Source organism: Nicotiana tomentosiformis, chromosome 12, assembly GCF_000390325.3.
Source record: "Nicotiana tomentosiformis chromosome 12, ASM39032v3, whole genome shotgun sequence".
Taxonomy (NCBI): Eukaryota; Viridiplantae; Streptophyta; class Magnoliopsida; order Solanales; family Solanaceae; genus Nicotiana; species Nicotiana tomentosiformis.
The window spans coordinates 65,919,154-65,932,096 of NC_090823.1; the positions used below are offsets into that span (position 1 = coordinate 65,919,154).

At 42.5% G+C, this 12,943-nt stretch overlaps 1 protein-coding gene across 1 annotated transcript; it reads left to right on the forward strand.

Moving 5' to 3' along the window:
• Nucleotides 1-4,641: 4,641 nt before the first annotated feature.
• Nucleotides 4,642-5,618, forward strand: LOC138902787 (uncharacterized). The gene is made up of 2 exons (XM_070190686.1): nucleotides 4,642-4,768; nucleotides 4,828-5,618. Exons 1-2 carry the CDS (start codon nucleotides 4,642-4,644, stop codon nucleotides 5,616-5,618), a joined length of 918 nt encoding a protein of 305 aa, XP_070046787.1.
• The last annotated feature ends 7,325 nt before the right edge of the window (nucleotides 5,619-12,943 follow it).

A 12,943-nucleotide genomic window follows, 5' to 3' on the forward strand; every position in this document is an offset into this window, starting at 1 on the left:
TTTGGATTAATCAGTGTGCTGGGAGTTGAAGGAAAATGTTGGGCAGAAGTATGCATTTCTGCAACCGTTCTGCGGCCGTAGAACCACTCTGCGAACCGCAGACTGGCCTCAGAGTGGGGCAAATTTCCGGGGCATTTTGATGCACAATTTTGCGGCCATTATGTGACCGCAAAACCGTTTTGCGGGCCGCATTCTTGTCACATATCCCGCCTTGGGATGTTTCGGAGGGATGTTTTGCGGTGCACTATGCGACCGCAGACCAGATCAGTTCTTTTCCAGTTCTGGCTCCCCCATTTTCGCGGTCATTATGCGGACCGCATAACCATTATGTGATCGCATATGCGACCGCAGAACCTATTCCGGAGCTTTATTTTTGGAGTTTTTAAACCCGACTCTATTCCGTTAAAACACACCCATGGACCATTTTGAGCATATTTTCTGATATTTTTAGAGAGAGAGAGAGAGGGTCCTCGAGAGAGAAGTGATTTTCATCAAATTGTTCTTCAATTCTCACTTAAATCTTGAAGATTATCAAGAGAGGCACCTAGGTCTTCTTCCTAAGAGGTAAGATTCTATCACCCAAACTCTTAATTTCAAAATGTAACTAGAATGGGCCATTAGTGAGGTAATTCATGGGGATGTGAGTGCTTACCTTGCATGCATGTATCCTTGTAGTATGTGGGAAGATTGTGAGCTAATAATGGTAGAAAGTGGGTTGGGATATGATGGAATCTTCCACAACAGAGCCTTAAAACATTGATGCACACCTAGTGTTTGATAGTATGCTCAAATGAGCTAAAACCATGTTCATCTTCCAAATTTTGGTTCAATTTTGTTATATTGCTAAAATAGATTGAAGTTGCTAATAGTCCAGAACATTTTAGAGTTTTAAGAGGCTCAATTGAGGTATGTTGTCTAAACCCCATTCTTCTTAGAATCGAATCCCACGGTGTTCATGTAATTGGAGTAAGTCCTTGATCATTATTGAATTGGCTTTTCCTAATGTGGTTGTGTTTAAGGATGTTTGTTCAATGTTTATACTAAATGCTTCATCATGTCATCTTGCCATTTGAGAATATGTTCAAAATGTGGAATATGTGTTAGGAATGTTAAGACTTCATCTCAAGATTGAAATGAAGGTTGTTTTGCCAAATTGTATGAAAGGCCCCTATGTGCCTGAGATTTCCCAATTTGCTCATATGTGAATTAATATCTTGAATGGGAATATCTATTGATGACAATAATGATAATGATATTTGAAGGTGGAAAAGGGAACTGGAACTATGAAATACGGCCAAGTTCCAAGAATGACTTTGTAATCGTAATCACTAGTGCCAATGAATTGAAAGTATATGAAAGAAGTTCGATGTGAGATGATTGACTGAAGAAGGTAATGTCTCAAATGAGATGTCCTAGCCGATCGGGCCGAGATCGGACTCCGTGTAAGAACAAGGTGGTATTGTGAATGAAATTGTGGTAATGTCTCTAATGAGATGGCCTAGGCGATCGGGCCGTGATCGGATGCCATGCCGCACACATTGTGGTAATGTGCCAAAAATTATAATGAAATTGTGGTAATGTCTCAAATTAGATGGCCTAGCCGATCGGTCCGAGATCGAACTCCGTGTAAGAATACGGGGGTATTGTGAATTGTGGAATATTGGTGCTAAATATCACCCAACCTAATAATATGGAAATTGTCTTGAAAACGCACATGAGCCTTAACTTTTTGTTTTACTATTATTTGAAGCCCTTATTGAATTCTTGACTGTTCCTCTTGTATTATTATTCATTATATTGAGTTGGTTCTTAGCTTTACATACTAGTGCTATTCGAAGGTACTAACGTCCCTTTTGCCGGGGGCGCTGCATCTTTAAATGGTTGCAGGTGGTTACATAGCAGACAGTGTTGATCACAGATCGTGCTGCATCCTCTTCTCAGCAGACTCGGTGAGCCCCATTTCATTTCGGGGTCATGTATTGTACATTTTGTTTATATTATGGTCACTTTTTGAGGTATAGCCGGGGCCTTGTTGCCGGAACCATCTTTACTCTCTTTTGTATCTTTAGAGGCTCCGTAGACACTATGTGGGTTATATATGGGTGTTGGGAATGTTAAACAAGTTATGTTGTGTTTGATCACTTGTTCCACTTGAACTATAAGAAATGTGTATTTTGAGACTTAAAGGCGCAATGGCTAATGAAATGATTTAGGATTGTATGAATGAGATTCCTACTGTATAATTAATGAAATCATGTCTTTTCTTGATCGTGGGTTAATTGGGTAGAAATTATCTAACAGGCTTGTTCGACCGGGTTCACTCGATTGAGCGCCGATTGTGTTTCCCGAGGATGGGGTGTGACATTAGCCCTAGATTGGAAGTCGACCCACACAACATATGTGGGAAGGCGGCCTAGCCGATCGGGTGGAGATCGGACGCCATGTCGCGCGTATGGTGGTTCCTACTCTTGCTAACACCTTTTCTTTTTGCATCACATGTCAATCCATATTTTTTCATGGAGAGATGGCCTAGCCGATTGGGCGTGATCGGACTCCGTGCTAAAAACATGGTGGTATATTGGTGCTAATGATCTCCCAACCAAAAATAATATTATTTTCGTATTTTGAAAATTGTTATGTTTTAACTTGGCATTTGGATATCATTGATTTTTACTTGCTACTTCCATGGTTTTCCCATTATTATATTGGCATTCTATTTCAAAAGAGGACATTTAGCTTTACATACTAGTACTATTCCACATGTACTAACGTTCCTTTTGCCGGGGGTGCTGCATCTTCAATGGATGCAGGTGGTTCATCAATGGGCAGCTTTGATCCTCGTTAGCAGTTACCCTTGACTCAGCAGACTTGGTGAGCCCTATTCTACTTCGGGGCCTTATGACATTTGGTTTTACACATTGTGTTTTGTGGTATAGCCGGGGCCTTGTAGCTGGCACTTCGATATTATTCTTTTGTCATAGTTAGAGGCTCCGTAGACATATTGTCGGTGGTGTTCGATGTTGGGTAATGAACTAGAAGTGTTGGTACTTGGCAAACATGTGTTCCCTCGTAATTATGAACTTGTAATACTTTGGAAATTGTAAAATGAATCTCCTTTGAGTAATTGAAAAAGAATGTGAAACACTTTACTCCTATCAAGTTTATTTATCTCTTGGTATTGATTCTTTTATTTTTAATGGGTAAGGTTAGGTACAAGGCATCTAGTAGGCTTGCTTAACCGGGGTATCTCGGTTGAGCGACGGTCGCGCTCCCCCATGTCGGGGCATGATAGTTAAACAGTTGTAGTTGTGTTTAGACCCTGTCTTAGATATTTGTATTTATGATATTGGTTTTGAAACTTATTCCATATTATTATCTTTATTATTGTATAGGAAAAAATACGACATGACACGTGGCTGCTTAAAGGAAGGACACGTGGAACACAAGATGGGGATGGCCAGCGAACAGAGCTATTTCCCTTGTCACCGGAAGGAATAACGATCATAAAAAGAGTATTAAATGCTTTGCGTCTGGTAATATTTAATACAAAATATTTTGCAGCATTAAGGATGATGGCCCGTTACAAGGAATATGACATTTATGTCTAACATTACATCTTCATCAATAACCCTCATAATTGACATTAAAGAAGGGCATGATCCTAGGACTTCCTTCCCTAGACATAACTATAAATAGAGAGCTCAGTTATCATTGTAAAGGACACGAATTTTCTGGCTAACTTACACTATATTCTATATAATATTTTAATACAATTTTATTTTCTCGTTTTTGATCTCATCATTGTTGTGCCCGAAAACCTTGTTCCCGGACTCATCAGCTCTGTCGTTCTATCTACATTCTAAGGCTAAGTATTTTATATTTCATCAGTTATTTCATTATCTTTTGGATCAAAGTAATTCATTTGTCTAGAAACCACGAACAAATTCAACTGCACCATTTTACGGGTAAACAGTTTGGCGCCCACCGTGGGGCCTAGATAGCCGTGCAATTAAATTGATACTTGCCTTTTTAGTAACGTGTTTTGATTACTTTGTCTTTGCAAAAAATCACAAAAAATGGCAGATAATAGTGTTAATGGCACACGCAACCCTGAAATTCAAGGGGAACAACCTCATTTCGAGGATTCAATTAGTGACACTCGCAATGAGGGGAACGACGCCACATCGATACATGACAGGCGGTACCCTTGATAAGTTCGGGAGGCAACTCCTGATGATGCTGATGAGGGGCATGTGGCAGATGCAGTAAGGGTCCTGGAAGAGCAACATGCAATCATGTTATGATAGAACTGAAGCAGGCGCTATCGGGTGCCTCAATAATGCAAACAGGCGAGATCCAATTCCTCCTGATGTTCCCGTAAACCATACGACGCAGAGAGTTGATAATAGCACTCCTAGGGGTGAAGTTGGCTCTGACGGAGCTGGGGGGAGTAGATCCGGCCTCAACAACGAAAACGATCCGTTCAAGGATGAACTTTTGCGATTCATGAAGGAAGTAGACGCTTGCATGGATCAAATCCCGGGCGCACCACCAGTACTAAAAATCCCAAACTCGAAGAAGTATATTCAATTACCGTATAAATCGAGCGCAGCCCCGAAATTAATCCCGAAGCGGTTCAAAATGCCCGAAGTGCCAAAGTATGACGGAACTTCAGATCCAAAGGAGCACATTACCACTTACACAACAATGGTGAAAGGAAATGATTTGGCTCCTCACGAAATTGAATCTGTGTTGCTAAAGAAATTTGGTGAAACTCTCACGAGGGGAGCTTTAACGTGGTATTCATTATTCCTGAGCATTCCATAGATTCCTTTGAGATGCTCGCAGATTCTTTCATCAAGGCTCACATCGATGCCAGAAAGGTACAAGCCCGAAAGGCCGACATATTCAGGATCACGCAAGGAGAATCCGAGTTATTACGAGAGTTCGTTACCCGGTTCCAAAAGGAAAGGATGTTACTACCGGCAGTCCCGAATGAATGGGTAGCTGAAGCGTTCACTAAAGGTTTAAATCCGAGAAGTTCGGACGCTTCCCGGAAGTTGAAGGAAAGTCTGCTTGAGTTTCAAGCAACGACTTGGGCGGATGTCCACAACCAGTACGAGTCAAAAATAAGGATCGAAGACGATCAAGTTGGCTTCCCATCGTCAACCAAAGGACAGGAGAAGAATAGAGAAACAATGAAAGATGATATTGACACGGATAGACGGACTTTGAGGGGCCAGTTTTTGCCCTACGAGCAGACAGAAGGTCGTGGCAGGAGCTTCCGGACAGCAGACAAGTTCACCATTGATAGAAGGACCGATCGTGGCCGGAACAACAAATCACTACAGGATAGAGAAATCTCAGGGTGGCGAGATTCTTCTTACCCAAAGCTATCGGGGTATAACTTCAATGTCAGTATGGTGGAGTTGGTATCATCCATAAGAAATATCAAAGAGGCACGATTCCCAGGACCAATGAAATCTGATCCCAGCCAGAGGGATCCCAATTTATGGGTCCTGGGAATCAGATTTCATATGTCCCGGGGACTGCCGACACCTCCGGGAAGAAGTGGCAACAATGTTAAAGAATGGTCACCTCAGAGAATTCTTGAGTGACCGAGCTAAAAATAATTATGGTCAGAACAAGGGCGATGCGGAAACCTCGAAAGTTGGAGAAGAACCCCCACGCCAAATGATCAACATGATCTTCGGAGGAAATAAATTAACGAGGTCACCTTTTCGACAGCGAAGACGACAAAAGTATCGATAACTCATAGTAAAAGGCTCCGGGAAGACGATATCACATTTATGGACGAAGATGCCGACGAATTACTGCTACCGCACAATGACGCACTGGTAATTTCTTTAAACGTGTTAGCTTTTAAAATTAAAAGTGTTTTAGTGGATTCGGGAAGTTCAACTAATATCGTATAATGGAGAGTACTGGAGCAAGCTAAACTCACTGGAAGCATTATCCCGACAATAAAACTCCTCACCGGATTCAACCTCGCAAGCGTGACAACTCGAGGAGAAATTTTGCTGCTCACGTACGCTGAGGGAGTAATGAGATAACTCTCTTTGAAGTGGTAGATGGAGACATGGGTTATAACATCATCTTAGGAAGACCATGGCTTCACGAGATGAAAGCTGTGCCTGCAACATATCACCAATTGTTAAAGTTTCTGACACCCGAAGGGATCAAACATATAAGGGGTGATCAACACGCAGCAAGGAAGATGAATGCAATTTCGGTCTCTAGTAGCAAAGGAAAGGAACGTTAGGCATAGTAATTAACAAAATCGTCACCTGCCTCTGAACCAGATGAAGTTATCTCGGGGACAGAAGAGTCAGAACAATACCAGGTACCAAGGTATTTTCAAGTACCAGAAGAGACGGACGCAACGAAGTCCACGACAGAAGAACTGGAGCAAGTTGCATTATTCGAAGAATTCCTAGAAAGCAAATTCCATTTGGGAACAGGACTGCACCCGGAGCTCAGGTATGCTTTTATCGAATTCCTTAAAATTAACGCCGATTATTTTGCATGGTCGCATGAGGATATGACAGGAATCCCGACGGAGATAGCCGTGCACAAGTTAAGCTTGGATCCCAACATACCTCCGGTAAGGCAGAAGAAACGCCCTATTGCCAAAGCAAGGAATAAATTCGTCAAAGAAGAGGTAACCCGTTTGCTTAAGATTGGTTCAATCCGGGAGGTAAGATATGCGGACTGGCTAGCCAATGTAGTAGTAGTTCCTAAGAAAAATAATAAATTTTGCATGTGCATAGATTATAAGGATCTTGATAAGGCGTGCCCAAAAGACTCATTCCCATTCCCAAATATCGATCAAATTATTGATGCCACGGCCGGGCACGAGCTAATGAGTTTCCTCGATGCTTATTCTGGGTACACTCAAATCAAGATGAACCCAGAAGATCAGGAAAATACATCGTTTGTAATGAATTTTGGCATATATTGTTACAATGTGATGCCCTTCGGGTTAAAGAACGCCAGATACACTTATCAACGGCTCGTGAATAAGATGTTAAAAAAACAAATAGGAAAGACTATGGAAGTATATATAGATGATATGCTCGTTAAGTCTTTGAATGCAGGTGACCACCTGAAGTATTTGCAAGAAACATTCGACATCCTGAGGGAGAACAATAAGAAACTTAACCCTGAGAAGTGTGTGTTCGGGGTCAGTTCGGGTAAGTTCCTAGGATTACTAGTCTCACAAAGGGGAATTGAGGTAAATCCCGACAAAATCAAGGCCATAGAGGACATCCCGGATCAATTGTCTAATGTAAAAGAAGTCCAGAGGCTCACAAGGAGATTGACAGCTTTGAGCGGGTTCATTTCCCATTCATCGGAAAAATGTCATCGCTTCTTCGCACTACTCAAAAATAAAAACAATTTTGAATGGATACCGGAGTGTTAGCAAGCCTTGAAGGAGTTGAAGAAATATTTTTCAAGCCCTCCGTTGCTCTCAAAACCAAAAGAAGGTGGAACGTTGCTAGTCTACCTCGCGGTTTCAAAAGTTGCGATAAGTGCAGTTTTAGTCCGGGAGGACGAAGGTACGCAATCTCCCATTTATTACGTTAGCAAAATTTTAAAGGGAGAAGAAACTCGCTGCCCACATCTGGAAAAGCTAGCCTTAGCTCTCGTAGTCGCCGCTCGAAAGCTGAGGCCCTACTTCCAGTGCCACCCGATGGCTGTGGTGACTACTTTCCCTCTGAGGAATATCCTCCATAAACCCGAGCTCTTGGGTAGATTGGCCAAATGGGCCATCAAAATGAGCGAGTTTGATATAGAATATAAACCGAGGACTGCAATTAAGTCGCAAGTCTTTGCTGACTTCATGACCGATTTTAGTCCGGGACTATTGCCTCTGGGGGCCAAGGAGGCAATAATGGTGTCCGAATCGACATCGGGAGTTTGGACCTTATTTACGGATGGAGCTCAAACATAAAAGGGCCCGAGCTTAAAATAGTCTTGATCACCCCTTCGGGAGAAACCTTAAGGATAGCCTTCAGAACGATTCCTTTATAACAATGAAGCAGAGTATGAAGCTTTGATTGCAGGGCTCGAATTGGCCTGGGGGCTTGACTCCAAAATCATCAAAATCAAATGTGATTCGCAGTTGGTGGTGAATCAGGTCTACAAAATATCTGACACCAAAGAAGAACGTATGCAACAATACGTGGTAAAAAGTTCAGGCTTTGTTGGCACGATTCTGAGAGTGGTCAATTACTCATATCCCGAGGGAAGATAACACAGAAGCAGATGCATTAGAAAATTTGGGCTCATCGACAAAAGTCCAGGGATCAGAATCAGGAATGGTAGTACAACTGATGAACTCAGTGTTGGACACATATGGTTACTATGAGGTGAATTTGACTAGTTTGATCTGGGACTGGAGAAACAAAATAATCGATTATCTCGAGCATGGAAAGTTGCCCGAAGACCCCAAAGCATCAAGAACGTTATGCACCAAAGCTGCATGTTATAGCTTCAAGAAAGGCCAATTCTACAAAAATCCTTTCAAGGCCCGTTGGCCCGGTGCTTAGGAGCATCAGAAGCTAACTATGTCATGAGAGAAGTCCACGAAGACATATGCGACAACCACTCAGGTGCAGATTCTTTGGTGCTAAAATTAGTTTGTGCAGGATATTATTGGCTCCATATGGAACAAGATGACAAAGACTTCGTACGAAAATGTGATAAGTGCCAACGCTACGCACCACTAGTACATCAACCGGCAGAACCCTTACATTCAGTTCTGTCCCCGTGGCCGTTCATGAAATGGGGGATTGACATTGTCGGACCGCTACCACCAGCTCCTGGAAAGGTAAGGTTTCTTTTAATTTTGACTGACTATTTTTCAAAATGGGTGGAAGCAAGTCCTTATCAGAAGATCGGAGAACGCGAAGTGGTCGACTTCCTTTGAGAAAACATAATTTGCAGGTTTGGTATACCAAAAGAGATTGAATGCGGCAATGGGCCGCAGTTTATCGGCGCAAAAGTTACAAAGTTCCTTGATGATTTGAAGATAAAGAGGATTATCTCTTCACCTTATCATCCGAGTGGGAATGGTCAAGCAGAGTTAACAAACAAAGTGATTATACAAAATCTAAATAAAAGGTTGGAATCAGTAAAAGGCAACTGGCTCGAAGAATTACCTGGGGTTCTATGGGCCTACCGAACAACGGCCAAGTCAAGCACGGGAGAAACCCATTTTTCCCTTGTGTACGACACATAAGTTTTGATACCGGTGGAAGTAGGGGAACCAAGCTTAAGGTATTTCCAGGCGAACGAAGAATCAAACAACGAAGCAATGCTAATCAACTTGGAGCTGCTCGAGGAACGCAGAGACTTGGCGCATGTCAGAATGTCGGCTCAAAAGCAGAGAATGGAGTGATACTATAATCGAAGAGCCAACCTCCGTTATTTCAAAGTAGGAGACTTGGTCTTGAGGAAGGTAAGTCAAAACACCCGGGAACTCAACGCTAACAAGTTAGGCCAAACATGGGAAGGCCCTTATTGGGTTTCAGCTATCACTGGAAAAGGATCATACGAGTTGGAGAATAAGAACGGAGACAAATTTCCCAACAACTGGAACATGGCTCACCTCAAAAGATATTACTGCTGACAAACAACAGTCAAACGAAAAGTATGTGCTGCACTCTTTTTCCCTTCGTTCAGGTTTTGTCCCAATTGGGTTTTTCTGGCAAGGTTTTTAACTAGGCAACGATGGAAAGCATACTACAAAGACTGCAACAATAAAATCTCCGATGCCAAGGCTTCACTCGGGGGCAATTAGGTAATCTTTGGTTTGATTGAAAATTCCCAACAGAAAGTTAAGTTTGCTACCGAATAGAGGTTACCTGATCATTCACGAGCACAAACCACTAGAGGACTGTTAGGTATTATTTCGCTCGATAGCATGGGTTCGTAAGGGGAAACAAGATATGTTGTCGAGCGAAGGATTACCTAGCAATTCATTGGTGGAATCTTCGAAGATACAAGACTTACAGTGTTCCAATTTGCATTCTTCGCATTCGAACACTGGGGGGGGGGGGGAATGATATGAGAATACGATAACACTGAATGCCATGTCAACCTAGAAATGAAAATACGGGAATAGAATACATCATCGGGACCGGGGACTGAGTAACCAGCCCCGTAGAAACAAGTTCTACAAGATAGCCACAAGTCATAGCAATTTCTTTTCTACATAGCAAAATGCTTATGTACTTTTGCAAATAGAAGAAATTAAATTAAGAGAAATCCTTTTGTTTTTATATTGTTTCTTGTCTGAATGATGAGAAAAACTTGCTATTTGAAAGTTAAACAAGTACTTCAAATGTTAGTGCCGTAATGAACAGGATACATCCTCTTCAAGAGTACCGTAGGGCCCTCTCTTATAAAAACCCTCTCGTTAAAGAGGGAAGAATCAATGCCCGGAATCTGGAATGCTATCGGGGAAAAATACACCCGAAGCCGCATACGAAAAAGACGCAAAAAGCAAACTTGTGCAAATACTTATGGAAACCTCACGAAAAAGGGATAATACTCGAAACCAAAATGCTTCGAAGAAAAAGCATCCGAGATTACACATAATAAAGCGCGAACAGAACAACATGCGCAGAATACTTGAACAAGTACGAAAGTTAAAGACTTGCATGAATATTCAAACGAAAGTAAGATACTCAAATGATACTTGAGCAAAAAATATGTTTTTATTTACAAGGACACGTCAAAATGATAAAGGTACAAAATAGAAAAAGAAACAAAAATTTAAACTGCGATGTCTCCAGAATCATGAGGAAGAGAAGTATTCGCATCCCCGGGAGCATTAGATGGTTCCACCGATGGCTCAACATTTTCCCCAGCTTGGTCTTCCGCATCATCGCCTTCCAATCCCTCTTCAGTTTCTGAAAACTCAAAACCGGAATCAGAAGACCTGGAGCGTCAGACTCCTCGGGAGTCCATTTTTTGCAGCCAACTCAAGCTTTCGGGCCTTAGCAATTTCGGCATCAATGTCAATGATACCAATCTTGGCCTCTTCCAAGATTTTTCTCCTCATGCTATACATGGAATATGTTTTTTCAACAATGAGGGAAGCCGCTCGGCACTTGAGTTCTTCTTTGAGTTGAGTAACTTCGGCAAAAAGTTTTTCCCAGGCGAATCTAGCAGATTTGAGACTGACATCGAGCTCACGGATAGTTGAACTAAAGAGCCTATTATGCTCGATAGTTTTCCTGTACTTCTGTTCTAGCTGGGCATATTTCACCACCATATCCGCAATCTCTTCACTTTTGTAGTTTAAGGCTACTTCCAAATTAATCACTCTTTCAATGGAGACAGCCTCACGATCAGTTGCAGCAAGAACGACGTTCTGGACTTCTGCCCATTTAGCTTTGGCTTCATCAAATCTAACCCTCAGTGTCCCAATTTCTTGGCTAAGGGTTAACACTTCTTGCTCGCTCTGCTACAAACGGGCCTCCAAAACAACAACCTCGGTAGCCTTGGTTTCCAGTTCCGAGAGGCGGAGAACAGTCTAGTCCCGTTCTGCCAAAAGCTGATCTCGTTCAGAAGTAAGTTCTTCCTTCTCACGAATCAGCCTTTGAAGGCCCTCAGAAGTAAGAAAGTTGGCCTACAAAACAAGAGGATGTAAAACTTAGAGTACATTTGTTCAAAAGTAGAAGAAATAGCAGAAGAAGAAAGGAACCTACCACTGTGGCGTTGTGCATAAAATTGTTCAACAAACACTCTCCCGAATGTGTCTGAATCTTTTCCCAATGTTTTTCTGAAGCCAAATGCTTTAGATAATTAGCAAGCTCCACCGGCCGGGATAGTAGGTTGCACCCAGTAGAGACTGAAAGAGTAATGTTCCTCCTCCTTTGTGGATCTTCAGAAGGGGCAACATAATTTTGCCCCAAATTCCCATGAACTGGGGACTGTAGAGGAGGGATACCTTCTTCATGGTCAGGTGCGGCCGATGGAGATGATGTAGCAACTGCTGTTGGAAGAGTGGATGAAGTTGGTAATGATGTAGTAGTTGCTGGTGGTGGTGAAGGTGGAGATGAAGCTGATGGAGTTGAAGAGTGAGAAGCAGCTGCATCAAATACAGTGCTATTTATTTGATGCTCGCCAACCAAAGACGGCACGGACCCGGTAATCAGCCCCGCGATACCGGTTACAGAAATTGGGGACCGAAAGTGGGTGTTAGCACATTAAACTAAATCAGATTCTCCCCAAAGTGCTGAGACATAATCGTCAGTTGGCGCAATTATGTCAACAGGTCGAGCATCCTGTTGAGATGATGAGGATCGTATCCTTCTATGTAAAGAAGCCCCCTCATCACTAGCTTCTTCATCATCATCTATCATCACAGTATCTATGACAGGCCCGGAAGGAGGAACAGTCATCATTGCCTCGGAGATGACTCGGGGGCATCAACCTTTGCCCTCTTATTCTTTTCCCCGGCCGCAGAGGAAAGTCTTCTCTTTGGTTGCTTGTTCTCTGGCTGGGGACTCCGTGAAGAAAAGTTTGCGCCCGAAGCAGGCCCGAAGATGCATGTTCGAGTAAGTGCCTCCTGAAGCAGCCTCGCCGCAGCAGGGTCAGCCAAAACATCCTCCTCGAGGACATCAACTGAGTCGGCAGGTAGACCTAATTTCGTAAACAAGTCAGAAGGGTTCAACCAATTTCTTCATATACAAAAAGTGGAAACAAGTTAAAATAAGATTACCATGATATTTGGCCTTCCACCTGTATTTAAGGGACAACTCTTTCCACAAATGCGTTTCGGGCGTTGTGTTCTCTAAGATCTTCTAAACCCACCAGTCCAAGCCTTTTACCACCGGTGGGGTTCATCGAGTCGTTGTAACATATGAAGGTTGAAGGATCAATACAAGCATGAAAGAACATTTAGTAA